The sequence below is a fragment of the Crinia signifera genome, chromosome 3 (genome assembly GCF_055691185.1).
Source record: "Crinia signifera chromosome 3, ASM5569118v1, whole genome shotgun sequence".
Lineage (NCBI taxonomy): Eukaryota > Metazoa > Chordata > Amphibia > Anura > Myobatrachidae > Crinia > Crinia signifera.
Window position 1 is genome coordinate 106,213,363 of NC_139219.1, and position 20,677 is coordinate 106,234,039.

Consider the following 20,677-nt stretch of genomic DNA (forward strand, 5'->3'; position numbering starts at 1 on the left):
AGTTTATATGGATGGAATATGGATGGATGTTTGTCAGTTACCGTAGCTATGCTTTCAGAATAAGCTTAAGCTACGGAAATAGCGTAGTCAGTCAGTGTTCCCGGTCACTGTCAGAATCATTCTGAGGTGATTAGCTGACAGTGATGGCTGCTTCAGTGCTCAGAACGTGACAGAGGTGACAGTCGTGATAGGTGAACAACTCACCATGTTCACCTTGCCTAATTCTGAGGAGGCTGTGGTGTTTTTTCAGCGACACCAGTTGCTGCCCGTACACACAGAAAAGGCCTGCCAGAAAAAGGTCAGTCTTCAAGCGGCCCACTGGTTCCCGGTTACCCTTCATGACCCTTGTCAGGTTCATATACTCGTGGGCAGAGGAGATGACCAGTGTGCTGTATTGCGAAAGGGAACTGCACATGTCCATCAAAACCACCGTGCAGTACAACAGTTTGATGAGGGAGGCATGTGCTATGGATTTACTGTCCCAGCCCCATAGGCAAATTGGTGGTCCTGGCATGATGGTCGAGGTTGACGAAAGCCTCTTCGGAGGGTGACAGCGGGAGCAGCGCGCTGGGCAGGGTGGATGACGCTGGCTGCCGGGCAGCGGCGGGAGCCGGGAGGAACACAGATAACTTAAAAAAAAAAAAGCCCATACAGATGACTAGCAAGCCATTTATTGGCTGAGACCACTCTCAGCCAATCAGTGATTGGCTGAGAGAGGTCTCAGCCAATCAATGGCTTGCTAGTCATTCTGTATGGGCTTTTTTTATTTTTTTTTAAGTTATCTGTGTTCCTCCCGGCTCCCGCCGCTGCCCGGCAGCCAGCGTCATCCACCCTGCCCAGCGCGCTGCTCCCGCTGTCACCCTCCTCCTGCCCGGCTCCCTATGCAGCCTCCCCCTGCTCGGCTCTCTATTAGCCGGCATCCCCCGCCCGCTGATGACCCCCCCACACGGCTCCCTCCTCCTGCAGCTCCCCGGGGACCGCATATGATAAATCCATGCGATTTATTATATGCAAACCTTGGCACATCAAGTGCCTAATCGTGTGTCCCCCTCCCGGGGAGCTGCAGGGTAAAATCAGGTCCGACTTGTCCTTAGGGCAAGTCGGACTAATGTATGGGGGCCTTTTAGGGTTACCACCTAGTCCCTTTAATTCCGGACACATGTTAATTACACAGGTTCTGTGGCAGTTTAAAATCAGGTGAAGTGGAGTCTTGAAGTCAGCCAGCCACAGAACCTGTGTAATTAATATGTGTCCGGAATTAAAGGGACTAGGTGGTAACCCTAGGGCCTTTAGTTACATTTCTACATATTAACACTAATCTATTCCCTTTACAACCACTGCAAATAAAGACATGCACATAAACATTTCCTGTTCTCAATGTAAATGAATAATGTGAAGATAAGAACCAAGATACATGTTTACATTTATTTTTAAGTGGAGACCAGATTTCCTGTAGCTAAATGAATGAGTGACTTTGCTACAATAATCTACCCTCAGATGACTGAAAACAAAGAACAGTAGCATAAACCTGACAATAATCTGTCATCTGTCCTCTCTCCGCTACCTGTAATACTGTGCACTGAGATAATTCACTTCAATCTGAGGGGTAGATGTATGAAGCAGTGATAGGGGAAGAGAAGTGATAAAGTACCTGGTACTTTATCACCGGCCAATCATCTCCTCACTGTCCTTTTTTAAACCAGGCCTGTAACTTAACAGTCAGAAGCTGATTGGCCGGTAATAAAGTTCCAGGTACTTTATCACTTCTCTTCCCTTATCACTGCTTCATACGTCTTCCCCTGCGTGTTTTGTAAACATTAGCTAGGAAGGAAGATGGGAAACCGCACAGGACTTGTGCAGATTAATACTGTGTAGAAGATATGTTATCCCTGGGTATACTGACACTAGAGGACTTAAGGCCCCCTGATTTGCCCGGTAGCTCCTCGGGAGGGGGACACACGATTGGGCACTTGATGTGCCAAGTTTTGCAACTCCCGGCGAGCTGCAAGTGGAGGGAGCAGGGGGGGGGGGGGCGGCGGACAATGAGGTGGCGGGAAGGGGACGCGGGTGAGAGCTGTCAGTGCTGCAAGAAAAAAAAAGCCCACTATCCACACCACCATGAAGCGTGGCGAGCGCAACGCGTCCTCCCGACCTTTTCATACCCCCACTATCCACGTCGGCGTGGAGTTGATTTAATATAGTGTGGCGAGCGTATGCGGAAAACATGTAAAGTAATCCGCGTCCTCTCGCGGGTCTCGCCACGCTTCGGGCTCGGTGGCTCGCTGTACTCACCACACAATATAAAATCAACTCCACGCCGACGTGGATAGTGGGGGTATGAAAAGGTCAGGAGGACGCATTCTGCCGCCCCTCGTGGATAGTGGGAAGGTTGGCTAAAAATTGTAGTACAGTTAATGCCATCACACCCTATAAAATCGCATGCAATCACATGAGGTACAATGGCATGCGATGCGATAAGCCCGGGGCAAAAGAGCAGTGAATAAATTACTTACTTAGTGAGATCGCATCGAACGCATCGTATGGCACTAAAACGGGTCATTCGATGCGATTTCCTTACGCAGAATAGCCCACTAAGCTAATTGCTTAGTGGGCGCCCGGGTACTACATAAGTACCTAGCTCTTAGTTCCCCGAAACCTGGAGCAGTTGGTATTTAAAGCTGCACATATGCATTTGTGGGGTGGCCATCTGGGGGAGCAGAAAACACTCCAGCTAAGGTTCTTTTGGCCCGGGATCTTATGTGTCAAATGTGTAATGGGCATTACGGTTTGTTATATAGTATGTAATGGGCATCATATATGGCCTTATGTGTAATTAGGGTTAACACCTTTTTGTTGAGAGCTTCCCGGACAGTGGCCCGCCCCTTGACACACCCACTATCCCGCCCCAGCTCCGCCCTTTGACCCGCCTTATGTTGATTTTTTTTTTCATTCTTGATTTTGCATACCATAATGCCAGTAACATGTTACATCATACACAGTAATACCCATTACACGTTATGCCCCACACCGTGATGCCCATTACATGTTACCACATACACCGCAATGCCCAGTACACGATATGCCAGGATTGAAAAAGTTTTTTGGTAAGGAAGAACAATACAGACAGTGCGCGGCGTAGGCGCGCGCCAAAAATTTATACATAATGCCGATTACACGTCACACACCCATTACATAGTGTACAAAATGCCATAGTATACCACATGCCATAATGCCCATTACACGTTATGCCACACAGCGTGATGCCCATTACATGTTACGCCATACACCGCAATGCCCATTACATAAAATGCTAGGACTAAAAAAGTTTGGTACTTGTTTCCTAGCACGGCCACAATCTTAAGTAATCGTGTCCCTTAATTAAGGGACACGATTACCCCGATGGACCCGATTTCTTTTGAAATCAGGTCCATTTTGCCGGCTAGGAAACAAAAATCGGGGGCATCGCGTCGGTCGGGACCATTAACATTGGTCCCGACGCGACCGACGCGATGCCCCCGATATTTGCATTGACTTCAATGTTAAAAAATTTTTTAACATTGAAATCTTGTCGGGAACGGTAAAATATCGGGGGCATCGCGTCGGTCGGGACCATTAACATTGGTCCCGACGCGATGCGACGCGATGCACCCGATTTTTACATAGGATTCAATGTTAAAAAAATTTTTAACATTGAAATGGTGTAAAAATGTAAAAAAATGTGAAATGGGTCAATATGACCCATTTCACATTATAAATGTCCCCGTCGTCGCCCCACGATAGACGCCAACCCGAAGCGTGGCGAGCGCAGCGAGCCCACTTGGATAGTGGGGAAATGAACAGGACCATTTTAACATTGAATCCTATGGAAAATCGCGTCCATTGCATCGCATGCGATTTGGGCGCGATGCGATCGATACGATTTTACCGCAAAATCGCGTTGCATCGCATCTGATTGTATGCCTTATGTTAAGGCATACAATCAAATAATCGGGCGTCCAGATATTACATCAAAAGTACCAAAAATTTAAACATAATGACGATTACACATCACACACCCATTACATAGTGTACAAAATGCCATAGAATACCACATGCCATAATGCCCATTACACGTTATGCCACACAGCGTGATGCCCATTACATGTTACGCCCGACCACAATGCCCATTACACAATATGCTAGGACTGAAAAAGTTTTTTGTAAAGGAGGAATAAAATAGACAGTGTGTGCTGTAGGCGCGCTGCAAAAATTTTCAACATAATGCCGATTACACGTCACACACCGATTACATAGTGTACAAAATGCCATAGTATACCACATGCCATAATGGCCATTACTGTACATGTTATGCCACACACCATGATGCCCATTACACATTATGCTTATTACTTGTTATGCCAGGACTCAATTTTTTTCGAAGACAGGGACAACACAGACACCACTGCCACCTCATAAACAAGCGGAGGGAGCCAGGCAGCCGAGGCGGGCAGATGGGGGACTCATTCCCGGACTATGTATAGTCCGGGGAAGCCACCCGTCTGGACTCCAGGCTAAATTACCGGACTGTGACTGTCCGGAGTAATCCCGGACGGGTGGTAACCCTAGGTATGCCCCCAATAGTGGCAGATATACATATGCCCCCAATAGTGCCAGGTATGCCCCCACAGTCCCAGCAACACATATGCCCCAGTGCCAGAAACACATTTGCCCCCAGTGAATTTTCCAGCAGCAATAAAACTCACCGTTGTTGTTCCTGCTGCTGCTGGGGAGAGGAGGTAGTGTAGGTGGCCCTGTGAGCTGACCAGCAGTCCAATGAAGCAGTGGCGATGAGCCGGCAAGGTGGTGGAGGAGGCTGGGTGGAGGAGGCCACTGACGTGGACGGTGGAGGGGTGCCGAGCCGCTGACTGAGCTTGGCATGCCTTGGTCAGAGGCTGAGCGCGCGAAATAACGGAGGAGGAGCCTGGAAGAGGTGGAGTCAGTGACACACACACACTGTCTGTGTGTCAGTCCGACTCCCGAGTCAGCCTCCCTCCTCCCAGCGAGCGCTGGGACGGAGTGACTGACAGTCACTCATCATGACTCTACACCACGGTGCCGCCCCCCTCCTGCATCCCCAGCCTCCTTGAAAAAATCATCATGACCACCCGCCCGGCGCCGCTGCACAGCGCACCTCATAAACAAGCGGAGGGAGCCTGGCGGCCGGGGCGGGCAGATGGGGGTCTCATTCCCGGACTATGTATAGTCCGGGGAAGCCACCCGTCCGGACTACGGATGCCAGTCTAAATTACCTTACTATCCGGAGTAATCCCAGACGGGTGGTAACCCTATGTGTAATTGGCATTACGCATATCTCCCAACATGACCCATGCCAGGAGGGACAAACTACTCTACTTCTGGACTTTCCTCTTAATGTATGATTGCCAGCACCTGTGTTGAACAGGTTTATTAATAAGAAAGGTGTTTTGGCAATCATACATTTCATACCTCCCAACTCTTGCAGATGCCGGGGAGGCACAGGGTGCACGCCGGAGGCGTGGCCTATCGGAAAGGGGGCATGGCCTATAATCGCGCCGCTGCCGCGAGGCCATGCCCCCATTTTCCGCCGCCGTGGGGGCAAGCCCCCAGTCCCTCTGCCTGCAAGAAAAGACGTTGTGCGCATGTGCACAGCATCTATTCACGGACTAAAGGGGGGGACCCACAAATTGGGGTAGGAGGGGAGCGTGAAACATGCCCCTGCTTCGGGCACCGTGGCACCTAGCTGCTACACCACTGCTCCTGGAGAGGGTCGTATTGGAAGGTATGTACCAGGTAGACAAGTATTTAAAACCTCCTCTCCGTCCACTTTATATCTCAGGCTTAGTACATAGACCCCTCGTTATTAGTTTCATATTAACATACTAATCTTATTAACTGATTTTTTAATTTTATTATTAAAGCGTAAAAATTTAAATGGAATGGCATACCAGACTACACAATAGTGTTATATTTTTTTAGTATATGCCAGCAGCATTGCCATTGTCCCACTCATCCGTGAGTGACAGGCCATACTACCCACATTAAACATGGCGGACACAGGTGGTACATCGCTCGTAAACCTCGTTGCGTGCTCCTTCGATTCCAAATCACAGCGGTGACGCCACTTCCACCATCCCAGCTAGTGACGAGTGAGTCCTCTAACCGGCTCGTTGATTGGCGGATGTGTCTGTGGGCGGGACTCAGGAGTAAGCTGCTGTCATTGGTGCTGTCGGACGGAGCTTCCTGTGCAATATACCGGACTTGCCTAGGGTGCTAGAGCCGCTGAGTGGGACAGTGTAGCTGGGGCAATCGCTGCAAGGTATGTGGACTGTCCGTATAGACCCATGCAAACGTCATTATATACAGGCATATCCATGTCAGTATCATGACTACAGGGTTAGGTGTCATGTCACCAATGTCTGTACATAATGTATGTAGTGCCAGGCTTTGGCGAGATGTACCTGGTGGTTGCATGTACAGAACATGTTCATTTCTAGTCCTTCGCTGGTAATGAAGATGTTTCCATGACAGGTGTTTGCAGTCATGTTACATCTTTATGTTTTGTTGTCATCTAGTTGGTGGCACAGTGACCCTTTGTATTCCTAAAGTGCATTAACTGGATTATCCATGCAGCAAAATTAAAGTTAATTTCATGTAATGACTAAATCTAGTGTCATAAATGATTGTAAATCCCTGTTTAGTTGTTAAACTATCTCACCAGATACCAAATTTACAGTTCTCATCGGTTTGCAACTATGTGAAAAGTGATGTATCATTTAAAACTGCATTTAATTAACGAGGCTGAAGTTGTTGGCATCTTTATTATTCACTTCTTATTCAAGCTCTTGCTTCTTATTCAGAACATTCAGTTTAGCAAGGGTTAACTAAACTTGGGCAAAAAATTTGACAATCAACTTTTAAATTTAAAATTTTAAAATCAACAGAGCAGGGTCAATGCACTTTGCCTTGCCTAACGCTGGTTTGGGCATGAAATATCCTGGCAATGTGGGCACATATACCTTTTATAATGACTTGCTAATTAAAATAAGTAGCTGCAGTTTTGCAAAGGGTTAACGAGCCTTGGGTAACAAATTTGACACCTTAAATCAGAGGGGTGTCAATTGCATATGACCCACATGCACTTTGCCTTGCCCAACCCTGGTTTGGGCATGAAATATGCTGTCAAAGTAGGCACATACATCATATTTTAATTTACTATTTTGAATAACTATCTGCAGTTTTGCAAGGGTTAACGAGTCTTGGGCAACAAATTTGACACCTGAAATCAACAGAGCGGGGTAAATTACATCCAAATGAAATGTATTTTGCCTTGCCCAACACTGGTTTGGGCATGAAGTACTCTAGCAAAACTAGAGCTACTTATTCAAAATAGTAAATCATATTCTAGTGTATGTGCAGGCATATTTCATGACCAATCCAGTGATGGGTAAGGCAAAATTTATGTGCGTCATATGCAATTGACCCCTCTCTGTTGACTTCAAGTGTCAAAATTGTTGCCCAAGACTTGTTAACCCTTGCAAAACTGCAGCTACTTACACCATCATTTACCATTTTGAATATGTGCCTACTTTGCCAGCATACAGTATATCATAACCAAAACAGTGTTGGTCAAGACAAAATACATGTGTGTCATATGCAAGAGATCCCCCTCCTGTTTATTTCAGGTGTCAAATGTGCTGCCCAAGACACCTTAACCCTTGTAAAACTGAATGTTCTGAATAAGAAGCTAACTTCAGCCTCGTATTTAATCATGTATGACAGAAGGGACTAAGTGATCATAACTATGTTATAGAATCATTCTAGAACTGTATTTGAGGTATGGGTTGCATTATGCGGTGCACTTTTTCCTGTCCACACCAGACTTTTTAAATCACTGCATATTAGTGTGATATACAGATAAGAGCAGTCAGGTTGCTTGGTATAAGTCCACATCTTAAACCAGTGATTCCCAACCCTGGTCCTCAAGTACCCCCAACAGTGCACATTTTCCAGGTCACCCAGCAGGTGCACTCATTATTCAGACACATTTTAACCCCTTCCTGACAGAGCTAGTTTTTGCGTTCCTGACAGAGCCATTTTTTTCAAATCTGACATGTCTCACTTAAGTGGGGATAACTTTTTTTTGCTTTTACTTATCCCAGTGATTTTGAGATTGTTTTTTCGTGACACATTGTACTTCAAGTTAGTGGTAAATTTTCGTCGATACGGTCTGTGTTTTTTTGTGAAAAATACCAAAATATCGTGAAAAAATGGAAAATTTAGCGATTTGCAAAATGTTAAATTTTCTGCTTGTGAGACAAATAATCTTACCACTCAAAATAGTGAATAACTAACATAGACCATATGTCTACTTTATGTTGACATCATTATTTCAACTTCCTTTTAATTTTTTTGGACACTAGGAGGCTTACAATATGAATAGCAAATTCTCAATTTTTCAAGAAAATTTCAAACACTGATTTTTTTAGGGACCAGTTCAGTTCTGATGTGACTTTGAGGGACTTGTATGTGAGACACCCCCATAAATGATGCCATTTCAAAAACTGCACCCCTCACAGTATTCAAAACAGCATTTTGGAAGTTTGTTAACCCTTTAGGTGTTTCACAGGAATTAAAACAAAGTGTAGGTGAAATTTCAAAATTTCTTTTTTTTTGCAGATTTGCAATTTTAATACATTTTTCTAAGGAACACAGTACATTTTACTAGAGAAATGTGACTAAAAATTGATTCCCCCAATTCTTTTGTTTTCATAAATATCCTATATGTGGCCCTAGTGTGCACGGTGACCAAACCACAGGCTTCATAATAGAAGGAGCACCTACTTGATTTTGGAGCCTCCTTTTTATGAGATTATTTTTTAGGCACCATGTAGGTTTCTAGGCACCATAACATGCTAAAAGTTAGGAACCCCCCCACAAGTGACCCCATTTTGCAAACTACACCCCTCAGGGAATTCATCTAGGGGTATAGTGTACATTTCAAACCCGCAGGGGTTTCACCAATTGTGGTACAACTGGGCAGTGAAAATGAAAAATTATTTTTTTTACACAAAAATGCAGTTCTGGCTCCAAATTTGTCATTTTCAGAAGGTATGAAGGAGACAAAGCACCCCAAAATCTGTGCCCCAATTTCTCCCGAGTACGGCAATGCCTCACATGTGACCAAAAAATACCAGTTGGGTGCATGGCAGGACTCAAAAGGGAAGGAGTGATTTTTGGATTTTGCAGCTCAGATTCTGGTGGAATTTTGGTGGGTGCTATGTCGCATTAGCAAGACCCCCCAAGCACCAATACAGTGGAACCCCCCCACAAGTCACCCCATTTTGAAAACTACACCCCTCAGGGAATTCATCTAGGGGTATAGTGTACATTTCAAACCCCCAGGGGTTTCACCAATTTTGATACAAGTGGGCAGTGAAAATGAAAAATTACATTTTTTTACACAAAAATGCAGTTCTGGCTCAAAATTTTTCATTTTCAGAAGGTATGAAGGAGAAAAAGCACCCCAAAATCTGTGCCCCAATTTCTCCCGAGTACGGCAATGCCTCACATGTGACCAAAAAATACCAGTTGGGTGCATGGCAGGACTCAGAAGGGAAGGAGTGATTTTTGGATTTTGCAGCACAGATTCTGGTGGAATGAATGGTGGGTGCTATGTTGCACCAATACAGTGGAACCCCCCCACAAGTCACCCCATTTTGCAAACTACACCCCTCAGGGAATTCATCTAGGGGTATAGTGTACATTTCAAACCCCCAGGGGTTTCACCAATTTTGATACAAGTGGGCAGTGAAAATGAAAAATTACATTTTTTTACACAAAAATGCAGTTCTGGCTCACAATTTTTCATTTTCAGAAGGTATGAAGGAGAAAAAGCACCCCAAAATATGTGCCCCAATTTCTTCCGAGTACGGCAATGCCTCACATGTGACCAAAAAATACCAGTTGGGTGCATGGCAGGACTCAGAACGGAAGGAGTGATTTTTGGATTTTGCGGCTCAGATTCTGGTGGAATTTTGGTGGGTGCTATGTCGCATTAGCAAGACCCCCCAAGCACCAATACAGTGGAACCCCCCCACAAGTCACCCCATTTTGCAAACTACACCCCTCAGGGAATTCATCTAGGGGTATAGTGTACATTTAAAACCCCCAGGGGTTTCACCAATTTTGATACAAGTGGGCAGTGAACATGAAAAATTACATTTTTTACACAAAAATGCAGTTCTGGCTCAAAATTTTTCATTTTCAGAAGATATGAAGGAGAAAAAGCACCCCAAAATCTGTGCCCCAATTTCTCCCGAGTACGGCAATGCCTCACATGTGACCAAAAAATACCAGTTGGGTGCATGGCAGGACTCAAAAGGGAAGGAGTGATTTTTGGATTTTGCAGCTCAGATTCTGGTGGAATTTTGGTGGGTGCTATGTCGCATTAGCAAGACCCCCCAAGCACCAATACAGTGGAACCCCCCCACAAGTCACCCCATTTTGCAAACTACACCCCTCAGGGAATTCATCTAGGGGTATAGTGTACATTTCAAACCCCCAGGGGTTTCACCAATTTTGATACAAGTGGGCAGTGAAAATGAAAAATTACATTTTTTTACACAAAAATGCAGTTCTGGCTCAAAATTTTTCATTTTCAGAAGGTATGAAGGAGAAAAAGCACCCCAAAATCTGTGCCCCAATTTCTCCCGAGTACGGCAATGCCTCACATGTGACCAAAAAATACCAGTTGGGTGCATGGCAGGACTCAGAACGGAAGGAGTGATTTTTGGATTTTGCGGCTCAGATTCTGGTGGAATTTTGGTGGGTGCTATGTCGCATTAGCAAGACCCCCCAAGCACCAATACAGTGGAACCCCCCCACAAGTCACCCCATTTTGCAAACTACACCCCTCAGGGAATTCATCTAGGGGTATAGTGTACATTTAAAACCCCCAGGGGTTTCACCAATTTTGATACAAGTGGGCAGTGAACATGAAAAATTACATTTTTTACACAAAAATGCAGTTCTGGCTCAAAATTTTTCATTTTCAGAAGATATGAAGGAGAAAAAGCACCCCAAAATCTGTGCCCCAATTTCTCCCGAGTACGGCAATGCCTCACATGTGACCAAAAAATACCAGTTGGGTGCATGGCAGGACTCAAAAGGGAAGGAGTGATTTTTGGATTTTGCAGCTCAGATTCTGGTGGAATTTTGGTGGGTGCTATGTCGCATTAGCAAGACCCCCCAAGCACCAATACAGTGGAACCCCCCCACAAGTCACCCCATTTTGCAAACTACACCCCTCAGGGAATTCATCTAGGGGTATAGTGTACATTTCAAACCCCCAGGGGTTTCACCAATTTTGATACAAGTGGGCAGTGAAAAAGAAAAATTACATTTTTTACACAAAAATGCAGTTCTGGCTCAAAATTTTTCATTTTCAGAAGGTATGAAGGAGAAAAAGCACCCCAAAATCTGTGCCCCAATTTCTCCCGAGTACGGCAATGCCTCACATGTGACCAAAAAATACCAGTTGGGTGCATGGCAGGACTCAGAAGGGAAGGAGTGATTTTTGGATTTTGCAGCACAGATTCTGGTGGAATGAATGGTGGGTGCTATGTTGCACCAATACAGTGGAACCCCCCCACAAGTCACCCCATTTTGCAAACTACACCCCTCAGGGAATTCATCTAGGGGTATAGTGTACATTTCAAACCCCCAGGGGTTTCACCAATTTTGATACAAGTGGGCAGTGAAAATGAAAAATTACATTTTTTTACACAAAAATGCAGTTCTGGCTCAAAATATTTCATTTTCAGAAGGTATGAAGGAGAAAAAGCACCCCAAAATCTGTGCCCCAATTTCTCCCGAGTACGGCAATGCCTCATGTGTGACCAAAAAGTGGCAGGACTCAGAAGGGAAGGAGTGATATTTGGAGTTTGCAGCACAAATTCTGGTGGAATGATGGTGGGTGCTATGTCGCATTAGCAAGACCCCCCAAGCACCAATACAGTGGACCCCCCCCACAAGTGACCCCATTTTGCAAACTACACCCCTCAGGGAATTCATCTAGGGGTATAGTGTACATTTCAAACCCCCAGGGGTTTCACCAATTTTGATAAAACTGGGCAGTGAACATGAAAAATTACATTTTTTTACACAAAAATGCAGTTCTGGCTCAAAATTTTTCATTTTCACAAGGAATGAAGGAGAAAAAGCACCCCAAAATCTGTGCCCCAATATCTCCCGAGTACGGCAATGCCTCACATGTGACCAAAAAATACCAGTTGGGTGCATGGCAGGACTCAGAAGGGAAGGAGTGATTTTTGGATTTTGCGGCTCAGATTCTGGTGGAATGAATGGTGGGTGCTATGTGGCATTAGCAAGACCCCCGAAGCACGGTGAAATGATGAACCTAATATTCCATAGATGTGTGGTATATTTTAAAACACTCCTTTATACATAGGCCGGGTTTGTCGGGGCAAGTGTCACACTGGAAAATAGTTTGCTTTCTTATTCCCTTTTTATAGCAAACTTTGCACCTTTTTTGTGTCCTGCCCTTTTTTCCAGTGGAGGGGATTTCATCAGGAAAATGCTGCCCTGGTACAATACGGGGGCCAGTACTAGAAGTACTGGGGCCCTCTGCCTGCTGGTTCCCAAATATTAGGCCCTTTATGACTTCCTCTTGAAAGTGCATAAATGTCCCCCTCTGGCCGGTAGAACGGAATAGCACGTAAGCGTTATACAGTGCCATCTGGATGATATACACGGCCACCTTCTTGTACCAGATTTTTGTTTTCCGCAGGGCACTGTACGGCTTCAGTACCTGATCTGAAAGATCCACTCCGCCCATGTACCTATTGTAATCCAGGATACAATTAGGTTTGGAGGTGTGGGTACTGGTACCTCGTACAGGGACGGAGGTGGTACTGTCTCCGTGAATTGTTGTCAGTATAAGGACATCCCTCTTGTCCTTATATTTGACCAACAACATATTTTCGGTGCATATTCCCCTGCTTTCACCCCTTCTCATTACTTGGGCAATGTGCGTTTTTGGGAGGCCTCTTTGGTTCTTGCGCACAGTACCGCAAGCTGCTGTACCTCTTGAACCAAGGGCCTTAAACAGGGGGATGCTGGTGTAAAAGTTATCCACATAGAGGTGATAACCTTTATCCAGGAAGGGGTGCACTAAATCCCAGACAATTTTCCCACTAACACCTACGAGGGAGGGGGGGCATTCTGGCGGTAGAATTCTTGAATCCTTCCCTTCATAAACCCTAAACCTGTGGGTGTACCCTGAGGTGCTTTCACACAGCTTATACATTTTTATGCCATACCTTGCCCTCTTACTGGGAAGGTACTGGCGGAATTTAACCCTTCCTTTAAAATGTATAAGGGACTCGTCGATACAAATAAATTTTTCAGGGATGTACACCTCTTCAAATTTGGCACTGAAATGATCAATGACCGGCCTGACTTTGAATAGCCGGTCAAAGGTGGGATCATCTCTGGGTGGGCACTGTGCATTATCGGTGTAATGTATAAATTTAAGAATTGTCTCAAATCGAGTCCGGGGCATGGCCATACGGTAAAATGGAGTACTGTACAGAACATCTGTACTCCAATATTGCCTAATTTCTGGCTTTTTTACTATGCCCATATGAAACACCAGACCCCAAAACGTCATCATCTCTACTGCATCTACAGGGGTCCACCTAGCAAATGATGACGTGGGGTTTTGAGCAATAAACTGCTGGGCATATAAATTAGTTTGGTCCACCATTAAATTTATAAAATCATCAGAGAAAAATAATTTGAAAAAGTCAATTTCTCTGAGACCTGTGGAATCAAATTGGATTCCTGGCATGGCCAAAAACTCAGGAACCTGGGGCTCAAAATTGTCTGGTGGTGGGGTCCATACTAGATCAATTATTGGGGGGGGAATCTCAGCTGATCTACGGGGGCGTCTTTGAGGGGGTCCCTCATCAGCAGAGGAGGAAGAGGAGCTTAAGGCAAATCCTTCAAATTCCCCGCTTGCATCACTGCCTGTGTCAGAGTCAGAAGCAAGCATGGCATATGCCTCCTCCACTGAATACATTCTCCTGGATGATTGGGAGGACATTTGGGAGGACATTTGGGAGGACATTTGGGATGCCATTTTTATTTTTGTGTTACCGGTAGTGAAATGTTTCAACACGTGTATAGTGTAGGGGGGGGCACAAACTTTATTTCAATCCGGGGGGTATGTAGTGTGTAGTGTGTATGTGGTGCAGAAAAAAAAAAAAATGCTTTATACCAATAAAAAAAAAAAAAATGAAGGGGTTAAAAAAAAAAAAAATTGAAGGGGTTAAAAAAAAAAAAAAAGGAAGGGGTTAAAAAAAAAAAAGGTCCTGCGCCAAAAATTGAGCACAGATGTTGGTCAGTAACGTCTGTCACTGAACAGCGCTCAAAGGCAACAGGAATTTGATCAAAAAAAAAATAAAAATAGATCAACCCTGTGCCGAAAAAGATGATCAGTGATGTACGTCACTGATCAGCGCACAGCGGCCACAGGACACCCACAAAATCACAGTGTGTGTAAAAAAAAAAATTAAAAAAATACCCCACAGCACACACACAAAAAAAAAGGTGATCAGTGATGCGACACTGATTACCAGTGAGGTGCAGCAGGTGCACAACCTTTGGTGCAACTGACAGGTATATATAAAAAAAAAAAAACCTCTGTACCCCCAAAAAAGTTGCTGATCACCTCAGATATAGTGATCAGCACAAAAGGCGGGGACAGCAGACACAAAATTTAGCACTCTCTATCACTATCTCTCTCTATCTCTCACTATCTAACACTATCTAACACTCTATGACACTGCAGCAGCAGCACTCACAGGTATATCTATATATAAAAAAAAACCTGCGCCCCCAAAAAGTTACTGATCAGTTAATTTATACTGATCAGCACAAAAGGAGGGGGCAGCAGTCAGTTATATAAAAAATATATAGCACAATCTGTCACTATCTCTCTCTATCTCTCTCTCTCTATCTCTCTCTATCTCTCTATAACTATCACACTGCAGCAGCACAAAATATAGCACTCTGTCAGTAGGCCTCTCTCTCTATCTCTCTCTCTCTATCTCTCTCTCTCTATCTATAACTATATCACACTGCAGCAGCACAAAATATAGCACTCTCTGACACTATCTCTCTCTCTATCTCTCTCTATCTCTCTCTATCTCTCTCTATCTCTCTCTTTCTATCTCTCTCTATCTCTCTCTCTCTATCTATCTCTATCTATCTCTCTATCTATCTAGCTAATACTAATACAGTGCAGCAGCACAATATCACAGTATGGCACAATTAAAGCACAGGATCCAGGATCCAGGAAGCAATCAGCAATCAGCAGCGATCAGGTAAGTATTGCAGCAAGTATTTCTGGTCAGTATGGCGGCAGGGGGGTACGGTGACCGCACTGCACGCTTTCCAGACCGGAATGGCGTCTGCAGTGCAGTCACCGTTAGTTTAAATCTCCCTCCTTGGCTGTGATTGGTCCGTCGGTCCGACGGACCAATCACGGCCTTTGGGGGCGGGCGGGGTGAGGTGGGGTGACACCAGTGTCACCCTTACACCCCGCGGTGATTGGTGCTGTACTTTACAGCACCAATCACCTCTGATCCCGTGTCACCGGCGAACGTTATTCGCCGGTGACACAGGAAAACGCTGTGAATGGCTGTTCACACTGAACAGCCAATCACAGCGATCGCCGACGGGGGGGCGGCATCGCAGCCCCCCCGGGGCATGCACGGACATGTCTGCTGTCAGGGACAGCAGACATGTTGAAACTGTCACCGCGTCTATAGACGCGGTGACAGTTTAAATCCATGACGTACATTTACGCCATGTGTCGGGAAGTGCTTCCCGACCATGACGTAAATGTACGTCAAATGTCGGGAAGGGGTTAAAAGATCTACAGGTGGAGCTAATTATTTTGCCTGTGATTCTGTGTGGAGACCTGGAAAATGTGCATTGTTGGGGGTACTTGAGGACCCAGGTTGGGAACCACTGTGGACTTAAACCCAAAAGATATGCTTCATAAATAAGCGGTTCTTTTCATTAAGCTGCGCAGTATTATCTGACCAAACTGATTTTATCTCTCCATATTTCCTCATCTGACTCCATGTGGTTTGGTCATATTTTCATTTAAGTGGCTGGTAAATGTGTTGTGAGATGCCAGTCAATCCATCATACATGTGCCCTCTGCAGTCACATCCTTTTCTCCAAATCTGTATAACCAGCCCCCTGTGTGGTCAATAATATGTTACAGATGTGAACCATTAAATGGTTCTACAAATATTAATGAAAATAACCTATACTGTGATTGCTTTGTCTGGTGATATTTAAAAAACAATAAACAAACATACTCTGTAGTAGAGCAGCAGTGACTAAATGCTGTGCGCAAGGACCCCCCCAGCAGCTCATATGTCCCAGGTCTCTGTAGTATAGCAGCAGTGACTAAACACCGTGCACAAGGACCCCCCCAGCTACTCATATGTCCCAGGTCTCTGTAGTAGAGCAGCAGTGACTAAACACCGTGCACAAGGACCCCTCAGCTACTCATATGTCCCAGGTCTCTGTAGTAGAGCAGCAGTGACTAAATGCTGTGCACAAGGACCCCCCCAGCTACTCATATGTCCCAGGTCTCTGTAGTAGAGCAGCAGTGACTAAACACCGTGCACAAGGACCCCTCAGCTACTCATATGTCCCAGGTCTCTGTAGTAGAGCAGCAGTGACTAAATGCTGTGCACAAGGACCCCCCCAGCTACTCATATGTCCCAGGTCTCTGTAGTAGAGCAGCAGTGACTAAACACCGTGCACAAGGACCCCTCAGCTACTCATATGTCCCAGGTCTCTGTAGTAGAGCAGCAGTGACTAAACACCGTGCACAAGGACCCCCCAGCAGCTCATATGTCCCAGGTCTCTGTAGTAGAGCAGCAGTGACTAAACACCGTGCACAAGGACCCCCCAGCAGCTCATATGTCCCAGGTCTCTGTAGTAGAGCAGCAGTGACTAAACATAGTGGGCCTTATTCTGAATGATTTGCAAGGCTGCAAGATCTGCAAAATAAGGCCCAATGTACAAGGACCCCCAGCAGCACATATGGCCTACTGTAGTAGAGCAGTAGTTGGTAAACACAAGGACCCCCAGCAGCACATATGGCCTACTGTAGTAGAGCAGTAGTTGGTAAACAAAAGGAGCCCCAGCAGCTTGTACTGTACTGTATGTCACAGGTCATTGTAGGCCTGTAATGTTTGTTACATAATTTGGTGTTAGGTAAATCAATCAATTTAAAAATTGGATACAAATATAACTCCACAGTTAAATAATCCGTGTACCAATGTTTCATGAAAAAAAATAATCTATCAGATATATTAACATAACCTCATTAAAAGTGTAGCAAATCAATCAGAAATTGACCAGGTTTTTAAAGGAATAAAGAGGATATAGGATTACATATACAAATAATATCTCATTATCAAGATTATGGTTACAGTTATCTTATTAACAAGTGGCACAAAGTAAATGCTATTTTTTATTTATACTCTTCTTTGTGTGTACATTTATTTGGCACTATTCGATATTTAAACAAGTTGCGCAGCATGTTTTTACATTTAATGTGTAATGTTTTCTGTATTGGTATATTATATAAAACCACACACCATCAAACCGTTCTCTGTGCAAAGTGTACTTGATTGCTGTCGTGTGTCCATTCATAGCTGCTCTGTCACTGTAATATGATATTAATATTGACAAATATTCAATTATGAGGAACTAAAAATTTAAATAGATCGCAAGTATACATCACTTCCATCAAACGGAACATGTTTCATTAGGCTTCTGTACCACTATTCCACTAATACAATCTGTGCAAATATTACTTATTTGGATACATTTTTTAATACTATTTCACAAAAGGTTTTTTTTTATGAAACACAAAATAAGCCATGATATAGGAAAGGTTAAGGCTTAATACAGTCCAATAAAATTGGCAAAAATTATAATTGGTCAGATCATGACATTATTTTCTAAGATGGGGACTGCTTTTTATTTTAGATCTGCATCTCATTAGCAGTCATATCTTAATACCAGGATAGTAATAATAAAAGGAGATACATCAGAGATTGGCTACTGCATCAGTGTCTAACTGACAACATGGTGAATGTTCTCAAGGGAGTCCTTGTGGAATGGTAAGTTTACCTTTATCATTTACTTTTTGTTGTTGTTGTTATTATATCCTAACCAATATTTGACACACATATATATCATTGCAAAAAGTTTTGAGAATGAATACTGCACCCATGTGCAGGGTAAATAGTGGCGACCGAGAATATCTCGGGTTGGCACTGCAGTGTAAATGCGTTAAATCCCGGATTAGTATTGTGTTCCAAATACTGGGTTAGATCCGGGATTTTGATGTTATTTGGTGCCTTTTTTTGCTGTCTTTCCTAACTGTTCATTTAAGCATTTATCCACTGTTGTATTTCTGCTGTACTTGGATTCCACTTGGTACATTTGTCAGTCACAGTCCATTGCTTGATCCTGCCCCTAGTGCTATAGCTCAGAGCCTGTGCACCTAGTGGTGCCTTGGAACGGGATGCGGTTAATTTCCCGGCGGTCGGGATCCCGGCGGTCGGAATCCCGACACTGGAATCCCGACCGCCGAAATCCCGAAACTTTCTCCCTCCGTGGGTGTCCACGACACCCATAGAGGGAGAATAAAATAGCGCACCGGGCCCGCTGCGTGGCGAGCGCAGCGAGCCCGCAAGGGGGGGCGATCCATGTCCCCCCCTTGTCGGGATTTCGGCGGTCGGGATTCCAGTGTCGGGATTCCGACCGCCGGGATCCCGACCGCCGGGAAATCATATCGGATCCCTTGGAACACTTACAGGGGTGCCTTGGGTTGGTGATCCAGGCCCAAAACAAATTATTTATGCTCAAATTGAAAGGAAAAACTTGTGGTGGTGCCTGCCAATCTTACATTATGCAGCAGATTCGAACCAAAACTATGTCTGCCACCACATACCTGACCTTAAGGCTGACCGTTAAGAATACTTTGCTTAATTTAATGTTGGGAGGTATGCCACTGCTCTAGGGTGCCACGATTCAAGAATGTTTGGGAACCACAGCTCTAGTATTGCGGTGTGTACACATGGTGCGATTTGCACTATTGATTTGACTATATAGTTAAAATGAATAGCAAATTGCGCCATGTGCGCCCGCATCCGTTCCTGATGTTCATTGTACTGTCAGAACCAGGGCCATGCTGCTGCAGCCCCCCCACCCCCATGCCATCCCTGTCAGCCAATGCCTGCACCCCGTTGGGTCCCGGTGTCCCCAAAAATCGCATTGTGTATACACCCCTTTAGAGCTCAGAGCCAAGGCCGTTTTCAAGTAGCTTGTGCTAAAATTCTGGGACATAAGATTCCTGATGATAAATTCTAGATCTGTTGGAAATGGAACTGTTTTTGGTGAAATCATACAAGTAGCCCAGATTTAATTGTTTGCCATAAGGTTTAATATTGGCCAAAATGTAATGTTTTATGGGGCTACATTATTACAACATTTGTTGCCTTCAATAATAGATATACTGTAGTCCATTCCTACCTGAAAGGCGAGGTGACCCATGTCATCCATAAAATGTTCTCACAGTGCAGAATAGTGTAACAAGCTTGCTGTCAGATACACTATTAGAAGTCACAGTACTACCTGATGTTCTGTAAATTGGCTGGCATCCAGTATGTTTCCTGGTCTTCTAGACCAGTGGTTCTATACCTTGGTCCTCAAGGACCCCCAACAGTGCATGTTTTCCAGGTCTCCACACAGAATCACAGGCAAAATAATTAGCTCCACCTGTGATCTGTTAAAATGTGTCAGTGAATAATGAATGCACCTGTTCACCTGCCAGGTGACCTGGAAAAGGTGCACTGTTGGGGGTCCTTGAGGACCGAGGTTGAGAACCACTGGTCTAGACCACATTAAGTCATTCATAAATAGAGGTGTCAGAAAGGTTACACTGCTAGCATTTGTATATCTGGTTGCCTAAAGTACTGTACTGTACTCTAATACATGCTTCTTCTTGCAGTGACCCAGCTATGAAACAATTTCTCCTATACTTGGATGAAACTAACGCCTTGGGAACGAAGTTCATTATCCAGGACTTGGATGATACCCACGTGTTTGTTTTAGCTGATCTGGTTGCTGTTCTCCAGGAAAAGGTTGGAGAGTTGATGGATCAAAACTCATTTCCCATCACACAGAAATAAATTGATGGATTGTGAAGTATGATGACTTTGGGAGCTTCGCACTTTTTCCACAATGAGTCTACTGAATATACAAGTTATAAAAGCTGAACTTTGTCAAATGCTTAGGCTCTGAAAACCTACCTTCTGTTTCAATGGTCACTTTTTGTTAATGGTGTGCAGATGTATCAATAAATGCTTTGAAAAAGAGTATGTGGGGTTTTGTCATTCATCAAATTAAAGCTAGCTAAAAAATGTCCGTTCAATTAGGTGTTCTGAGACTGGCACATTGTGACCCCCTAAATAACTAATTTGTGTTTGCACCTATAGAGGTGTGTGCAGAAATCTAAAGGCCCCCATACATTAGT

At 44.5% G+C, this 20,677-nt stretch overlaps 2 protein-coding genes across 2 annotated transcripts in view; both read left to right on the forward strand.

The window, feature by feature from the left end:
• The first annotated feature begins 6,199 nt into the window (after positions 1-6,199).
• Positions 6,200-20,519, forward strand: GTF2H5 (general transcription factor IIH subunit 5). Its single transcript, XM_083176349.1, has 3 exons — positions 6,200-6,334; positions 18,124-18,257; positions 20,153-20,519. The coding sequence occupies exons 2-3, from the start codon at positions 18,223-18,225 to the stop codon at positions 20,331-20,333; spliced, it is 216 nt and encodes a 71-aa protein (XP_083032475.1). The 5' UTR covers positions 6,200-6,334; positions 18,124-18,222; the 3' UTR covers positions 20,334-20,519.
• Positions 6,209-20,677, forward strand: part of SERAC1 (serine active site containing 1) — a 108,219-nt gene continuing 93,750 nt past the window's right edge. Inside the window, exon 1 of the mRNA XM_083176348.1 lies at positions 6,209-6,334. The gene's annotated coding sequence lies outside the window, so the exon portion shown is untranslated. The remainder of the gene's footprint in view (positions 6,335-20,677) is intronic.